The 16,222-nt window shown below is 52.3% G+C and overlaps 1 protein-coding gene across 1 annotated transcript in view; it reads left to right on the top strand.

Moving 5' to 3' along the window:
- The first annotated feature begins 493 nt into the window (after window positions 1–493).
- The window catches only part of LAMTOR1 (late endosomal/lysosomal adaptor, MAPK and MTOR activator 1), a 30,155-nt gene continuing 14,426 nt past the window's right edge, over window positions 494–16,222 (top strand). The window contains exon 1 of the mRNA XM_038414092.2: window positions 494–753. Coding sequence (XP_038270020.1) covers window positions 712–753 — 42 coding nt within the window. The 5' untranslated portion in view covers window positions 494–711. The remainder of the gene's footprint in view (window positions 754–16,222) is intronic.

Below are 16,222 nucleotides of genomic sequence, written 5' to 3'. Positions count from 1 at the left end.
TGAGGGGGGGGGGTCGGGCCCGTGTCGGGGATGGCGGGGGGGGTCCGGGCCCCTGTGTGAGGTGGGGGGGGTCGGGCCCGTGTCGGGGATGGCGGGGGGGGTCCGGGCCCCTGTGTGAGGTGGGGGGGGTCGGGCCCGTGTCGGGGATGGCGGGGGGGGGGTCCGGGCCCCTGTGTGAGGTGGGGGGGGTCGGGCCCGTGTCGGGGATGGCGGGGGGGGTCCTGGCCCCTGTGTGAGGGGGGGGGGGTCGGGCCCGTGTCGCGGGGGGGGGGAAGGGCAGGTTCGTTAGTTCCCGGCCGTGTCCTAATCCCCACATCACGCGCTGCGGCTACGCTCTTCTCTGAGCGCTGATTGGTTCCCCATCCTCACGTGACGTCAGGGAGCTGCTCTCTCCGGGCTCCGCCCTGTCGCTGCGGCCCTCCCCCCCCGTCCCGTGAGTGTCGCTCGGCGCTTGATTGGCTCGCCCTCGTCAGGTGCGCCGGGGGCCCGGGGCCGCGCTCGCCATTGGCGCGCCGAATCACGTGTCCGGAAGCGGCGGACGGGAAGGGCGAGTGGGTGGCTGCCCCCTCCCTCCCCGCAAAGTTGTTTGTTGGCTGGAGGGGCGGGCGCCGCTGCCGCTCATGTGATCGAGGGCCCGAGCCGGACACCGTACTGCTGCCCTCCCCTCCCCTCCCCCCCCCTCCCCGGAGACTGGCCCCGCCGCGCCCGGCCATGGGGTGCTGCTATAGCAGCGAGAACGAGGCTACCGACCAGGTGAGGGGCGGCGGGGAGGGGCTAGGTGGGGGTATTGGGGGGGTCACTGGGAGGTGGGAGGGGCTAGGTGGGGGGTCCAGGAGAGGGGGTCACTGTGGGGAGGGGCTAGGTGAGGTGTTGGGGGATTTCTGGGAGGCGGGAGGGGCTAGTTGGGGGTCCAGGAGAGGGGGTCACTGTGGGGAGGGGCTAGGTGGGGGTGTTGGGGGGGGTCTCTGGGAGGTGGGAGGGGCTAGTTGGGGGTCCAGGAGAGGGGGTCACTGTGGGGAGGGGCTAGGTGAGGTGTTGGGGGGTCTCTGGGAGGCGGGAGGGGCTAGTTGGGGGTCCAGGAGAGGGGGTCACTGTGGGGAGGGGCTAGGTGGGGGTGTTGGGGTGGTGTCTGGGAGGTGGGAGGGGCTAGTTGGGGGGTCCAGGAGAGGGGGTCACTGTGGGGAGGGGCTAGGTGGGGGTGTTGGGGGGGGTCTCTGGGAGGTGGGAGGGGCTAGTTGGGGGGTCGTGGGGAGGGGCTAGGTGGGGGTGTTGGGGGGGGTCACTGGGAGGTGGGAGGGGCTAATTGGGGGGTCCAGGAGAGGGGGTCACTGTGGGGAGGGGCTAGGTGGGGGTGTTGGGGGTCTCTGGGAGGCGGGAGGGGCTAGTTGGGGGGGTCCAGGAGAGGGGGTCACTGGGGAGGGGCTAGGTGGGGTGTTGGGGGGTCTCTGGGAGGTGGGAGGGGCTAGGTTGGGGTGTCCAGGAGTGGGGGTTACTGTGTGGTCTTTGGCCAGGTTCAGGGTGTCAGGAGAAGCAGAGCTGTGGTGAGGGGGAGGGGAGAGAGCAAGGGGCTGGAGAAGAAGAATGACTGGGGGCCACAGTCGCTGTGGAAGCAAAGGGTCGGAGAAGAGCTGGGGGTAGGGGTGGGACCTGCTGTGGAAGAAGAGGGCCTGGGGAGAAAGTGAGTGAGGGTTGGGGAGAGGGTGTTCCCTTGTCAGGCTGTGACTCTCCAAAGATGGGGTCACCCTCCCTGCCTGTTGGGAGTCCAAGCGGCATTGTGTTTGCTGACTGGCCTGACCTCTTCCCAGGGGAGGAACCAAGCTGGGGAAGAAGTCCCAGTGTGTAAAAGGGAGTAGGGGATCTAGGAGAGTACGATGGGGGAGAAGGTGCTTTCTGTCTGTCCTTTCTCCAGGTGGGTTTGGGTGGGGAGGGCATGGGAGTCAGGGAGTCTGTGGAGAGAGGGGTCCATTGGGAATGGTCTGTTACAAACCAGCTGAAGAATTCTGTTCCTGATGAGGATCTGTGACCATCCCTTTGGAAGGTTCCTGGGGTTGGTTCCCCAGCATCTGAACTCAAATGGTCCCTCTGGGGAAGGCAGAGGGCAAAGGCAGGACACTAACTGGTCTGTCCGGTTCCTGGGGAACTTTCCCTTCTTTGGTTCGTGGGTTCCTGGGTGGGGGAGGGAATCTGCCTCTGTCTTATGATTTGGCTTAGCTAATGAGTTACCAGTTCCAGAAAATGGGAAACCAACTCTTTCCAGGGGAAATTACTGCCCTTGGGGCCATTTGTCACCCTGTTTGGACTGGGTTTAATGGCTGTCTCCAGACAGCAGCCATGGGTCTCCAGTAGTATGCAGTCTCATACTGGTGATGGGTTGGGAATGAGATACGGAGTCTTTCTCCTCCAAAATCACTAGTGCAAATTAGCACAGTCAGTCAGGTCCCATCTGGTGGTGGCTGGTTCATGAGCTATGCAGAAGGTTTAGCAACCTCATTTAAATGCCCACTAGACTGCAGTTGACCTCCAAAAACCCACCAGCATAATTGACACTGTAACTGTTCCCCTTGTTGCCAGTCTCAGCAGAAAGGCCATAGATAGAATGAACCATGGAAACTGAATTTCCATCTCATGCTCACAGCTGGTTTTCCCAGAGAGGAGCTGAGCCAGCTGGCAGGGTGTGGGACTGTGTCCCATGCTGTCTCCATTAGGTGGCTAAAGTGCCGTTCACCTGCCACTTTTCACTGTCTGGAAATGCACCCCCATGCATGTGAGAGACTTGACTAACAGGACCACAAACAGCCACATCTCTGTTCACTCCAGGGGGTTTATGGCGTGTCTCGTTCTTTGGCCTGTTTCCAAACCATAATGGACAAAATACAGAGACTGAGTCATCAGTGACTCTAGCTCCAATGTAACTGGGTACCAGGGTATCCCTTGGGAGTTTCTGTGTTGTTGAAACATTCATCAGTGTGTTTTCATATGGGGCTGTGGCTAGACACGCTTTTGGGAAGAAGTCAGTAAAGATCTCAGAAAATGCTCGGTTTGCGAAGACTGTCTCTTGCCAGAAAGACGATAAAGGAGGGGCCTGGAGGGTGGGGTGAGAAATGGAAGAGATTTCCCACTCTGGGGCTGATTTTGTTGCCTGCAAAGCCAAGGGCCTCCATCATATTCTTATGAAATGGGGCCCTACGGACTTGCAGTGAGCTCCCCGCTAGGGGATGACTGGAGGGAGGATTTGGGCCAGGAATGATGGCAAACCCTTGGGACTGGTGAGGTGGTGTGTCAGAAGACATGGATGGAGCTTGGCCTCATCCCCTGGGATTTAAAGGACAAGGCTGGGTTATTAGGAGTTAAGATTTAACAGTGGGGGCTCAGAATGTGTTTGCTAACCAACATATTCAAAAACTTGCATGGCAGGGCAGGCTTTAACACGTGCTACGGTGATTAAACTGAAGTCTAGGCACTCCTCTAGGCTTCTACTCAACCAGCTTAACGTGTGCTAAGCACAGCTTGCCTTGCCTATGTTAGCGTTCTCGAGCACGCTCGCTAAGACTTTCCACCAACAGCCCTTTAAGCCCTTGTCTAGACAGAGCCTTGGCTGCTAATGTAGGGCAAAGAGATTTAAGCCTTGTCCCCACTCAGGTGGTCAGTAACGACGTAGCAACGTAAAAGCCCTGTTGTGGGTGTGTTGTACTTGAGTATGCCCAGAGCAGCAAGTGAGTGAGGCTGTCCCGGTGTGGAAATGAGAACCAGTCATTCTGCCTTCAAAAACGTTCGCAACAGTGGACAGGCAGGTGCGACTAAAATGATCTACTAAATTCCACAGTCCTCTTCTGTCTAGCTCTGTCTCATCCCCAATTGCCATTCATCGGTTCTTAGCCCAGGCGTCACTACGCGCAGCCATCCAGTGGAAGCCAAAAGGTTATGGAGTTGCCAGTAGGACGGCTATTAATAGCTGAACTTTAATGAAAGAGTCTCATCCTTGGCCACCGAGTGAGCAGCTGCTCCTCAGGCTTTGTTTACTTCCCCAACTGATGCTCTCTGTCCCTAGGCCTTGGGGGTCTAAAGGGAATCTTCTGTTTTTGAGTGTGTTAAAACTGTTTACTTTTGCTGGGGTACACAGCAGTCACCTGATGAGAATGCAGCAGAATCACCACATTCAGCCGTGGAGAACTGGCTTTTTTCCAGTACATGGCAGACTGGATGTGAAATCAGGTACAGAAGCCTAGAAATAAGAGTAGAGGCTTATGGGATGCTTCCCGCCCCACCCGCTCTGGTCAGTGTCAGATTATTCCCTGCAGTGTAGTTGCTCCCGTCTTGCCCAGTCTAGTCTAAGGGCTTGTCTTGAATAGGATATAGCTAGCATGTGTTGGCCAAAATTGGTCTTTTCCCTTAGTCACATGAAAATTCAATTGTCTCAAGCAATGGAGTTGTCACGGCTTCACCTAGGACACTAGTGTCCAGCTGACCAGATCTCATCCTTAGGAAGGCTCTCCTTGACATTCAGCCTAAATCTTCTTTCATGTCATTCTTTTAGCCCTGAGGAATCACTATGGAAATGTATCCGGCCAGGCACTTACCCTTTGCTGTGATTAAAAGTCAAGGCAGCTTAGTTGATTGGCTGAGTCAGACGTGCCAGATAAATGGATGAGTAGAACTTCCCATGGCAGCTTTAGTCTGGGGTTGTAACCCCAGGTGTCTCTGCATTCCTGTCCCTCCTGGGGTTTACACCGTTCAAATAGTTGTTTTGCATTTATCATGTGAAACCACGGCAGACACCCCCCCCCGCGCCTTCTCATTTAGCCAAGCTGTGTGCACTTATGTCTGGCTCCTTCTCCCATTGAAGGAAATGGCAAAGCTTTCGTGGATCTGGCCTTTAGTCTTTAATCCCTCATAAACTAGCCTCTCCCTTAATCACCTTGTTCTCCTCTCTGTCACTCTTTCTGGCGTTGTCCAGACCTGAATGCAATCTCATTGGAACTGTTCGCACTGGGATGCTGGGGACTAAGTGTAAGATGCATTGATCCCACAGGTACCTAATGGAAAATACGGCACCACCCGTGAACTAAGGGTGTAAACAGGTGTAGGGGACTAGCCAAGCAGGTGTCGACAGAATTCTCTGTTGTTCTTCAGACTCCCAGCCTTCATCTCTAAAACAAACCAATCTCTGGCTGGGCAAAACCTCTCCAAACTGTGAGGTGAGCGTTACAGACGTCTTCCTGGGTTTGCAGAAGGCCTGAAACGAGCTCTGAAGTGTGAGCTGTCCCAGGCCTATCTCAAGGGCCACTGGCACTTTACGGTAAGCTCTTTCACAGCTCAGCTGAGCATGGGAGGAAGGAGAGGGAGGAGCGTGCTATGAAGAGCTACACCAGTGTTTCACAAGTGAGGAAGAGGAAAGCCTAGTTATGAAGGCACAAAGGAGGTCTGAGATAAGATGGGTAGGTCTAGTGGGGGGTATGATTGCTTCAAACCCGCTTCCTAAGGTGGGCTCCGCTGTGGAAGCTTGGCCTTGGGGGCTGGCCAGCTCCTCTGATGCTGCAGGCCTCTAATCATCCACTGACTGCTCCGGACCAGGGATTTCTAACGCGCCCATTGCTGTGCTAAGGTGGTGCTGTTTCCTCCTCACGCGGGGATGCTGCCTGTGGACGTTGCTGTGAGCCTGCCTAGCCAAGGGAGAATCCCCTGCCGGCCTGAAGATGGGGGATGTGATGGTGAAGAGTTGCTGATGCGTTTGTCCGTAGTAGCTTGACAGCTGATACTCTGCAGGAGCCTGCACTTGGCTGCCTGATGGCTCAGAATCTTCCTTTTCCATCTGTCAGGTTCTTGGAAATTTGAATTGAATGCAGAAGTCAGTCCAACCTCCAGGCTGGAGGAAACTGACTCATGGGAATTGGAGCAGAAAAGGATCTAACAGTTCATCTGGTCCAACTCCCTGCAAATGCAGGACTGATCCCTACAGCGTGAATTCCCCCTCTGACCTCATCCCTCATGTTACCCAAGTTCCACTGACTTCCCCGCTCCTTGGTGTCTACACCTCTTAGCTACTTGCCTCTTTCTCCCTTAGACATTGCTCAGCCAAGCTGATGTGTTTAGCTAGCTTCACCTTCCTTCCTATGGTCCCTCCTGCTCTCTGATCACGTAGGCGCTCTTCTGCAATTTGTCAGTGTTTTCCTGGTAATGAGGTGCCCTGTGGTAGTTGCTTGCTTCTGCAGGGCCAATCCTGAACGAATGCCAATGCAGTGGTGCTGCTGGCGGTGGGCAGATACTGCTGCTAGTAGCTAGCAAGAAGCTGGAGGGGAAGGGAAAAATACAAAGTTTGAAGCAAGGCTAGTCGATGCTATAGTGAGCTATCATAAATCTGAAAATGGATATTCTTCTTACAGCTTGACTGTGGGATTTGATTTTTCCAATTTACACTATGAATCCATCTGCAGCAGTATCCCCTGAGCCTTAAAGAGGTGGAGGGTGTGAGAATATAATGCAATACCATGCTACCAGGTGGGGAAGGGAGAGGAGAATGTTCACCCCTGGATATTATTTATGCTGACCATATAGAAAGGAGGACTTGTGGCACCTTAGAGACTAACAAATTTATTTGAGCATAAGCTTTCGTGAGCTACAGCTCACTTCATCGGATGCATCTGATGAAGCGAGCTGTAGCTCACAAAAGCTTATGCTCAAATAAATTTGTTAGTCTCTAAGGTGCCGCAAGTCCTCATTTTCTTTTTGTGGATACAGACTAACACGGCTGCTACTCTGAAACATATTATATAGAAGACATTAAATTCTCCAGCTGCGGTATTGGGCTCTTCATCCTGTGGCAGGGAGTTCCACAGGTAAAGGAGTTAGAGGTACATCTGCCTTTCTGTCGCTGGTTCAGCGGAGAGTCATGGAGTTCAGTAGCTCTCTGTCCAATGTGAACAGCTTTTATTTTTCAGCTGAGATTCAGTTAAAAACGGAGATCCAAATTCTTGGACAGCAGTTCTCAACCAGGGGTCTGGGGCCCCTGGGAGGCCTTGAGTAGGTTTCAGGAGGCCCTCCAAGCAGGGCCAGCATTATACTCGCTGCGGCCCAGAGCGGAAAGCCGAAGCCCCACAGGTCCCTGAGCCCCACCACCTGGGGCTGAAGCCAAAGCCTGAGCAATGTTGGGTGGGGGGGCTCAGAAAGAAAAAGGTTGAGAACCCCTGTTCTAGGACAGTGGTTTTCAAACTGTGGGTCGCGGCACGTAAGGCGCTGGCTTGCCTTGCTCTGGTCAGCACCGCTGACCAGGACATTAAAAATCCCGTTGGCGGTGCTGCCTGGCTAAGGCAGGCTAGTGCCTACCTGTTCTGACACTGCGCTGCACTCCGGAAGCAGCCAGCAGTGGGTCCGGCTTATAGGCAGGGGGGCCACGGGTCCCTGCCCCGAGCACCAGCTCCGCACTCACATTGGCCAGCAACTGGCCAATGGAAACCTGGGGGACTGTGCCTGCAGGCGAGAGTCGGGTGGAGCCGCTTGTGTGCCTCCACCCGAGGAGCCAGACCCGCAGTTGGCCGCTTCTGGGGTGCAGCACGGTTTGTGGTGCACCCCGGCTGCACCGCTGACCGGGAGCCACCACAGGAAAGTCCAAGCCCCAGCCCTGAGCCCCCAAACCTGGAACCCCTTCTTGCACCCCAAACCCCTCATCCCCAGCTCTACCGCAGAGCCTGCACCCCCAGCCCAGAGCTCTGACCCCCTCCTGCACTCTGACCCCCAACGCAGAGCCCCCTCCCACACCTTGAACCTCATTCCCAGTCCCACCCTGCAGCCCTCAGCCCCACACTCCAACCCTCTGCCTGAGCCCCTCCCACACCCCAAGCCCCTCATCCCCAGCTCCGGTGGGTCGCAGGCATCAACAGTTTTCTTCAACTGGGTCCTCAGAAGAAAAGTTTGAAAACCACTGGCCTGGGACACCTAAAATCAGGGAAGCTGTGCTGCGTTTTTAGAGAAGTGCAAGCACTCCCTTGTGGCCCATCTAGGCAATACTTCACCTGGGAAGTCTGCACTTTAATTGCAATTCAGCAGGGCTCACGTGTTAGTCAGCTGCTGGGGAGAAGGGTGCTGGAATTTCTAGGAGGGCGCTTTCCCTGGGCTCCATCTCCTATCTGCCTTTGGCTAGTCATTGTCTGATATGTCTGAATTTCTGCATACTTCTAGCCACTGGAGGAGCTTTCTGCCTTGTCCCCGGGGGAGCGGGGGGGGGGGAAGGGTGTGTGTCTCATACTGGCAATTGGCTTTTCCAAGCCCTGAGCCGGAGATCACCTGTATGTATAATTTAGGGCACAGTGAATGGGACTTATCTGTGTCAGTGGTGAGAAACATGCGTAATGAGCCCCCCGGCAATGACCTCCCAGGGACCCTTCCCAGCCAAAGCCACGGGGCAGGAGCTGGGTCATCTAGTGACTGCAGAAAAGGCCCTTTCTGAAGGCAGAGCTCCCTGGGGAAGGAGGCTGGGATAGTGCCAGCGTGAGCCCTCGAGGTGCTCCCGGCTGTCTTACGCTAACAAGATTGAAACTGCGGAGAGAGGAAACCTGAGCACTCCTCTGGAGCAGAGACTGAGGTGCAGAAAATTAGCTCCACAGAGCAACTGCGCCAGTTGGTTTAGAAACTGATCTAGTTTGTGTAGATGGCGCCCGAGGAAGCCAGGTGAGAGCTGGATGGCCCCCGGGGAGGTTAGAGGAGGTCTTACAGGAGAGCAGGGAAGGAAAAACAGATGGGTGATCTTGTCCAGCTTCCCTGCCCTCAGAACACAACAGGTCCAGCCTGTTGCTGAGGATCACCCAGGTGTCCGTTCTGGGCGGAGGGGCTGCCTCACTGACATCCCGATTGTTCCCGTGGTGGCTGCCTGTTCTGCCTCTGAGCTCCTGGGGAGAGGGTGCTGCTGCCCCAGGTGCTGTGAATGCTGCACCTGGCTCCCCTTGCTGCTGCCACTGCCCGGGCAGTCTCCTTTTCACTCTTCTCCTTCCCCAACCCCAGCCATGCTGTCTAGCAGCTGCAGGCTCAGTTGCTGGGCTCCCAGGGCTTTTGGCTTCCCTCCCTGAGTTAGCCCCTAGCTATGTTTGATCCCTGCCCTTTGCTTAATCCCTCCCTCACTTACCTCCCTTTCCTCACCCAGCAGTCAGTCTCCTAGCCCCAAGCAACAGGCCTGATCCCAGTGAGGCCTGAGATCTGGGAGTGAAGGATGGTTTGTGTGGGCACTGAGCTCCAAGTTGGTGGAGGAAGAAACTGGGGGTGTGGTTACTACACTGTCGGTCTCTCTGTCTGCCAGGGGAGGGGGAGATTTCCCCCTCCCAGATCTGAACACAGTGAGGAAGGAAAATTTTGCTGCATCAGATTTGACGGGCTGTTGAACAAATCAGACCACAATCAGCACTGGCAAAAAGGCTTGGATTGCATTCCACAGGAGCAGCTTGGGGTCAGTGTCTCTTCCCAGTGCTGAGTGGCCTTTTCTGAAGCCCGTGATCCGCTTGCTAGCGGGTGTGCGCCGCTCTGCCCCAACGGCTCTCGAGGCAGAGGAGTGAGATGTCTGTTTCCAGTTAGAACGGCAGCATGTAGTCTGACCCACTCTGGTGTTTTATTTCCGTCCCCAGAGACCTGGGGAAGCTTGGCGTGAGGCCTGAGGTAATAAAAATCCTGACGAGCAGGTTGTGCCTCTCCTTTTGGTGGTCTTGGCTCATCCTCGGTGGAATGTACTGTGTCCTTACCGCTCCCCTTCTCCCCTTGCTAGGGGTGGGACATCTGTCCACAGGCCCAGTTGCTGCTGATTAACCTGGCTTGCTTCAACAAGATCATCAGAACCTAGATGTGGGGCAGTCCCATCCCAGGCTGCCCAACTCCCGGGGTAGATGGACCCAAGGGGCCGGTAGCTAAATTGTTGGTGCTGCTGGATGTGAACTATTAAGTTAGAAGTGGAAAAAGCCCATTGGGGCATCTCCCAGCGAGTGCCGGATTGCTCCATGCAGTCTGCTCTCCAGTTTCTTCTTCCGCAGTCTTGGAGCTCAGGCTGACGCATGCTTTACATTTCCCTTTCTTCAGTTTTTCCTCTACTCCTAATTACACGTTAGTGTCTCACCCCAAATTCCATATGCTCTTCAGAGCTTACCAGTGCTTCTAGCTGGATGTCTCCTGGCTTCTTGTTGTTTTTGCGGGGCGAGGTACACGTCTAATCCCTCCCATCCTCTGAGTGGAATTGTTCTGTGATTGTGCACTGGTCTCTGTTTAATCAGATTAATTTGACACCAGCAGTACAATTGCCTGTTCTGCCCCGTGCTGACTGCAGGAATGGCCTCGCTGGATACTAGCAAGGGCTTTATCCAGCCTTCTTTCAGCTGTCTCCATGCCTTGCCTTAGAAAGATGCTCTTGACCATCTAAACTCTCTGCAGTGTAATGTCGGAAGCCCTGCCTAGACTAAGGAAATCAGTCATGTTTAAAACATAGAATTGTAGGACTGAAATGACCTTGAAGATCTCTTGAGGTCCCATCCCCTGCACTCAAGGCAGGACTATTATCTAGACCATCCACCATGTTAACTAGCCCTTTTAAAACACTCCTTTACAACTGGTGTAAGTAGTTGAACATCCTAAAATGTGTTATCTGGTCATGGCTGACCCTAGGACAATCCTTTTCCCCAGTCTAGACAGGGCTGTTTTATTGCCCATAACTGTCCTGGTTCAGATTCCCACCATGCATTCCCTTGCGTATACGTAGGCTTCTCTCAGATATATGGGTACGTTTGCTTAACTGTGTGATCTGCTTATGTGCTTAAGAATTACAGGGTTCTGAGACAGCCTGTTAAATCCAGGAGTGGCTACTCCGACTAGCTGCATTCCTTGCTGCGATAGGCCTTGGATCGGCCAACAAGTGAGGCCCCCCCTCCCTGGGGGATACTTCCCCATTTGAATCAGTGGAGGAACTCTGGGGAGGGGTCCCCACCTGCTGGCCCTGGGATGCGCTCTCCACAGGCTGCAAGGCTGACCTGGCAGGGGTGGCTGCAGGGATAGCAGGAAAGGGAGGCTCTTGGTTCACTGCTTATTGGGCTGGTGCTGTTGGTGGGTTGGGGAGTCTTTACATTTTAATGAGTCGGTTCTAATTGAGAGTGATGGGCTGGCACCAATCAGAGTAAAACAAAGTAGCAGAGAGCAGGCATGCTGTTCTTGACTGCACAATCACTCCGGAGCAGCTGACAGAAGACTTGTCATTTCTTTAAATAACTGCTGGCCCATGTGGGGAAGCAGGTGATGTAACCGGGACTCTCACCAAACACGGCTGCTGTCAAACCTTCACAGGTTAGCAGAGAGACTTGAGCAGTTGTGTTCCCTAAAGGCCTCACTTCGGGGAACCGCCTACTCAGCTTCTGGATATGTTTGGGGAGCCAGCCCCTAGTCATGCCTACTGGTGGGGCACACTGTTCTGTATCCAAGCTAGAATGAGCCCTAGAAACAGGGTGGATTCACGTAAATCAACAAGCAGGAAACTTTTTAAATCATCAATTTGAATCTTGCTTTTCTTTTGTATTTTTGAGTTTTTTGCCAAGAGGCTGATTCTTGTTGACTGGTAGAACTTGGTACTTTTTGCTATACTCTCTCGACACGCTTATTTAAGCAGTTATGTAGCTTAACATCAGTTTACCCTCTGATCCCACTGAGGGTTACCAAAAGAAACTACACCATCTGCTCAAGAAACTCCCTGAAAAGCACAAGAATAAATCCGCACAGACACACCCCTGGAACCCCGACCTGGGGTATTCTATCTGCTACCCAAGATCCATAAACCTGGAAATCCTGGATGCCCCATCATCTCAGGCATTGGCACCCTGACAGCAGGATTGTCTGGCTATGTAGATTCCCTCCTCAAGCCCTACGCTACCACCACTCCCAGCTATCTTCGAGACACCACTGACTTCCTGAGGAAACTACAATCCATTGGTGATCTTCCTAAAAACACCATCCTGGCCACTATGGATGTAGAAGCCTCTACACCAACATTCCACACAAAGATGGACTACAAGCAATCAGGAACAATATCCCCGATAATGTCCCGGCAAACCTGGTGGCTGAACTTTGTGACTTTGTCCTCACCCATAACTATTTCACATTTGGGGATAATGTATACCTTCAAATCTGCGGCACTGCTATGGGTACCTGCCTGGCCCCACAGTATGCCAACATTTTTATGGCTGACTTAGAACAACGCTTCCTCAGCTCTCGTCCCCTAATGCCCCTACTCTATTTGCGTTATCTTGATGACATCTTCATCATCTGGACCCATGGAAAAGAAGCCCTTGAGGAATTCCACCATAATTTCAACAATGTCCATCCCACCATCAACCTCAGCCTGGACCAGTCCACACAAGAGATCCATTTCCTGGACACTACGGTGCTAATAAGCGATGGTCACATAAACACCACCCTATGCCAGAAACCAGCTTGACCGCTATACTTGCCTACATGCCTCCAGCTTTCATCCAGATCACACCACACGATCTATTGTCTACAGCCAAGCTCTACGATACAACTGCATTTGCTCCAACCCCAGACAGAGACAAACACCTACAAGATCTCTATCAAGCGTTCTTACAACTACGATACCCACCTGCTGAAGTGAAGAAACAGACTGACAGAGCTAGAAATTACCTACTACAGGACAGGCCCAACAAAGAAAATAACAGAACGCCACTAGCCATCACCTTCAGCCCCTAACTAAAACCTCTCCAGCGCATTATCAAGGATCTACAACCTATCCTGAAGGATGACCCATCACTCTCACAGATCTTGGGAGACAGGCCAGTCCTTGCTTACAGACAGTGCCCCCAACCTGAAGCAAATACTCGCCAGCAATCACACAACAAAAACACTAATCCAGGAGCCTATCCTTGCAACAAAGCCTGTTGCCAACTGTGCCCACATATCTACTCAGGGGACACCATCATAGGGCCTAATCACATCAGCCACACTATCAGAGGCTCGTTCACCTGCGCATCTACCAATGTGATATATGCCATCATGTGCCAGCAATGCCCCTCTGCCATGTACGTTGGCCAAACTGGACAGTCTCTATGTAAAAGAATGAATGGACACAGATCAGACGTCAAGAATTATAACATTCAAAAACCAGTCAGAGAACACTTCAATCTCTTTGGTCACTCGATCACAGACCTAAAAATGGCAATTCTTCAACAAAAAAAACTTCAAAAACGGACTCCAATGAGAGACTGCTGAATTGGAATTAATTTATAAACTGGATACAATTAACTTAGGCTTGAATAAAGACTGGGAGTGGATGTGTCATTACACAAAGTAAAACTATTTCTCCTTGTTTGTTTCCCCTCCTACTGTTCTTGTAAACTGCTGGAAATGGCCCACCTTGATTATCACTATAAAAGGTCCCCCCCCCCCCCACTCTCCTGCTGGTAATAGCTCACCTTTCCTAATCACTCTGGTTACAGTGTGTATGGTAGCACCCATTGTTTCATGTTCTCTGTGTGTGTGTATATAAACCTCCCCACTGTATTTTCCACTGAATGCATCCGATGAAGTGATCTGTAGCTCATGAAAGCTTATACTCAAATAAATTTGTTAGTCTCTAAGGTGCCACAAGTCCTCCTTTTCTTTTTATCAGTTTATTCAGTGTCCTAGTTTTACTCTATTACAGTAGAAGATAGTGAATAACACTTAAATTTTTTTCTGTGTTGAGCTGCATTGGGATGGAAATTGGAATTCAGTTAATTCCATAAACAATATTTTCAAATTGTTTGTATTCAGTAAAACTACTTTGAATGTCCTGGATACATAAGAGGAAAATAAGTATCAAAACATCTTTTGCACTTAAAGCTCCTTTTAATGAAAGGAAATATGGTATTAACTGTAGTTATGGAATTTCACTGTTTCTGGTCACCCTGTTCAAGTTTTTATAACTGGCAGGTCTCATCTCTCACACCTTGTTTCTCCTCTGAGATTGGCAGAGGGAAAACAAGCTTTCTGCCTTTTCAGTCCCCAATAGGTTTCTGGACTTTGAATGAACTGGTCATTGAACTGCATTAGTTGAATGAACTGAACTGACGAGAATATTCTCTGCATCTCCACAAGTGGCGACTGCTGCAAAAATTGGTTTAATGCTTCAGCAAACTCTGGTTCCCGGTGCTTCGCCAGTGATTTCCACCAGTTCAGTGGTTTGAGTTTGGCAGCAAACGTGCTGTTTTTTGGATATTTTTTTAATGCTTTGAACAAGTTTACATTGTAAATTAGGGTTATTTTTTAGTATTGAAATAAACATTTTTTTAAAATCAGTGTTTGCCTGCGTAGGCAGTGTCAGAGGAAGGAGGAAATGTCTCCATGTGAGACAGTCTGTGCTTCCTAGAGCCATTTTCATTGGCGAATGCAAGATCTGGGATTATGATGCGGTTTTGTATGCTGGGAGGGATCTCCTCTCCCTTCCCCTCCTCTTGGGTCCTGTACAGTATTCCCTCTAATTTTTCCCATCCATGTGCAGAATGAATTTTGTTATGCGCACCAATATGGAAGCGATATGTAACGCCTCACCTCCGTATTGGTGCACATAACAAAATTCATTCGGTGGGGATAGGACCGAGGGGTTCAGAGTGTGGGAGGGGGCTTGGCTGTTGGGGTGCAGGGGTGTTAGGGCTCTGGCCGGGGATGAGGGGTTTGGGTGCAGGAGGGGGCTCCAGGGCTATGTCAAGGAGAAAGGATCCACCCCCCCCAACAGCACCTGGGCTGGGGTGGGGGGGGGAGAGACAAGGTCCCTCTCCCCACTGTGGCAGTTCTGGGGCTGGGGACACAGGATAGGCGCCCCTCTCCTGGCAGGTGCGGGCCAGGGGAGGGACGCCGCGGCCATGGCTGGGTCAGGGCAGGGGGTCAGGCTAGGTTGGCTGCAGCAGCTTGGGGGCCAGGCTAGGTTGGGGCCGGAAGAGGGGCACCCCTCCCCTGGCTGCAGCAGGTCCCTCGGGTGGGTTCTCTGAGCGACTGCATGACGTGAAGAAGGCTGCTGCATGGCCGTGCAGCTTACAGGGAACTTGGGTCCTGTACTATTAGGGCTGCCAACCCTCCAGGAATGAAAGATTAATCTTGAATTAAAGATTGTCCTGTGATGAAAGCTCCAGGAATACAGCCAACCGAAATTGGCAGCCCTATACTGCTTCCAGATCACTCCTGCACTGCATCCCTCTGAGCCTAGCAGGAGAAGGGAATATGGCTGCTACAGATTTGGTTGTCGCTGTATAGGCTGGGACTCCCTGACCAGCTGGTCTGTTCCAACAGGGTTTTCATAGAAACAGCATCGGTGCCAGCAATGTGGCTGGCGCAAGGACTGGACTGATGTGGGGCTAGTGGAGCTTTTCATTCATAAGCCCCCAGTCCTGGTGCTCAATGAAAGTTAGAACCATCTGTTAGCTTAGGTGAAACAAGTCGATGATCCCCGTCCAGGTGGGGACACATCCATTGAATCGGGGGATGGGGAGATTTGCTCTCTTGATGCCCATACTGTATCTGAGCTGTGGGTTCTGGACTTGTCTCCAGAGCTGTCAGCTGACACCTTTCGCCTCAAATCGAAAGACGGGGTCTACAATTGCTGATACAGTGATGTCTGTTAGAGGGGTGATTTTTTTTTTTTAAGCAACACTTCACCCAGGCGAAAGCGCTAGCATTGACCCAGCAAAAGAGTTGGTGTATTTATACTGGCAAAACCCTCTTCTCGTGCAGACAAAGGAGTTACTCCAGATCACTGCCCCTCCTGAGTGGCTTAGATAAGCAGTGATCATCTGCAACATCTCGTCTGGTTGGCCACGACCACTCCTGTAGCCTCCTAGACAAATTCAGACTGGAAATAAGGCATAAATTTATAATAATTTATAGTGAGGGTGATTAACCATTGGAACAGTTTACCAAGGTGTACGTGGTGTATTCGCCATCACTGGCAGTTGTTAAATCAAGACTAGGCTGTTTTTCTAGAAGGTCTGCTCTAGGGATTATTTGGGAGCAGTTCCCTGGCCTGTGTTATGCAGGCAGTCAAACTAGATCCGTGGTTCTCAACCTATTTACCATTATGGGCCACATATGCAGCTCCCTAAGTTACATGGGCTGCATCCACACACTATATATACTGCCTGTATGGCCTGGAGGATGTCACATGGGCCACAAGCTGTGTGCTGATTGGGCCACGGGTTGAGAACCACTGGACAAGATGATCCGTGTT

This window comes from Dermochelys coriacea, chromosome 1 (assembly GCF_009764565.3).
Source record: "Dermochelys coriacea isolate rDerCor1 chromosome 1, rDerCor1.pri.v4, whole genome shotgun sequence".
NCBI classification, from domain to species: Eukaryota; Metazoa; Chordata; order Testudines; family Dermochelyidae; genus Dermochelys; species Dermochelys coriacea.
This window is presented reverse-complemented; position numbering and strand designations above follow the sequence as displayed.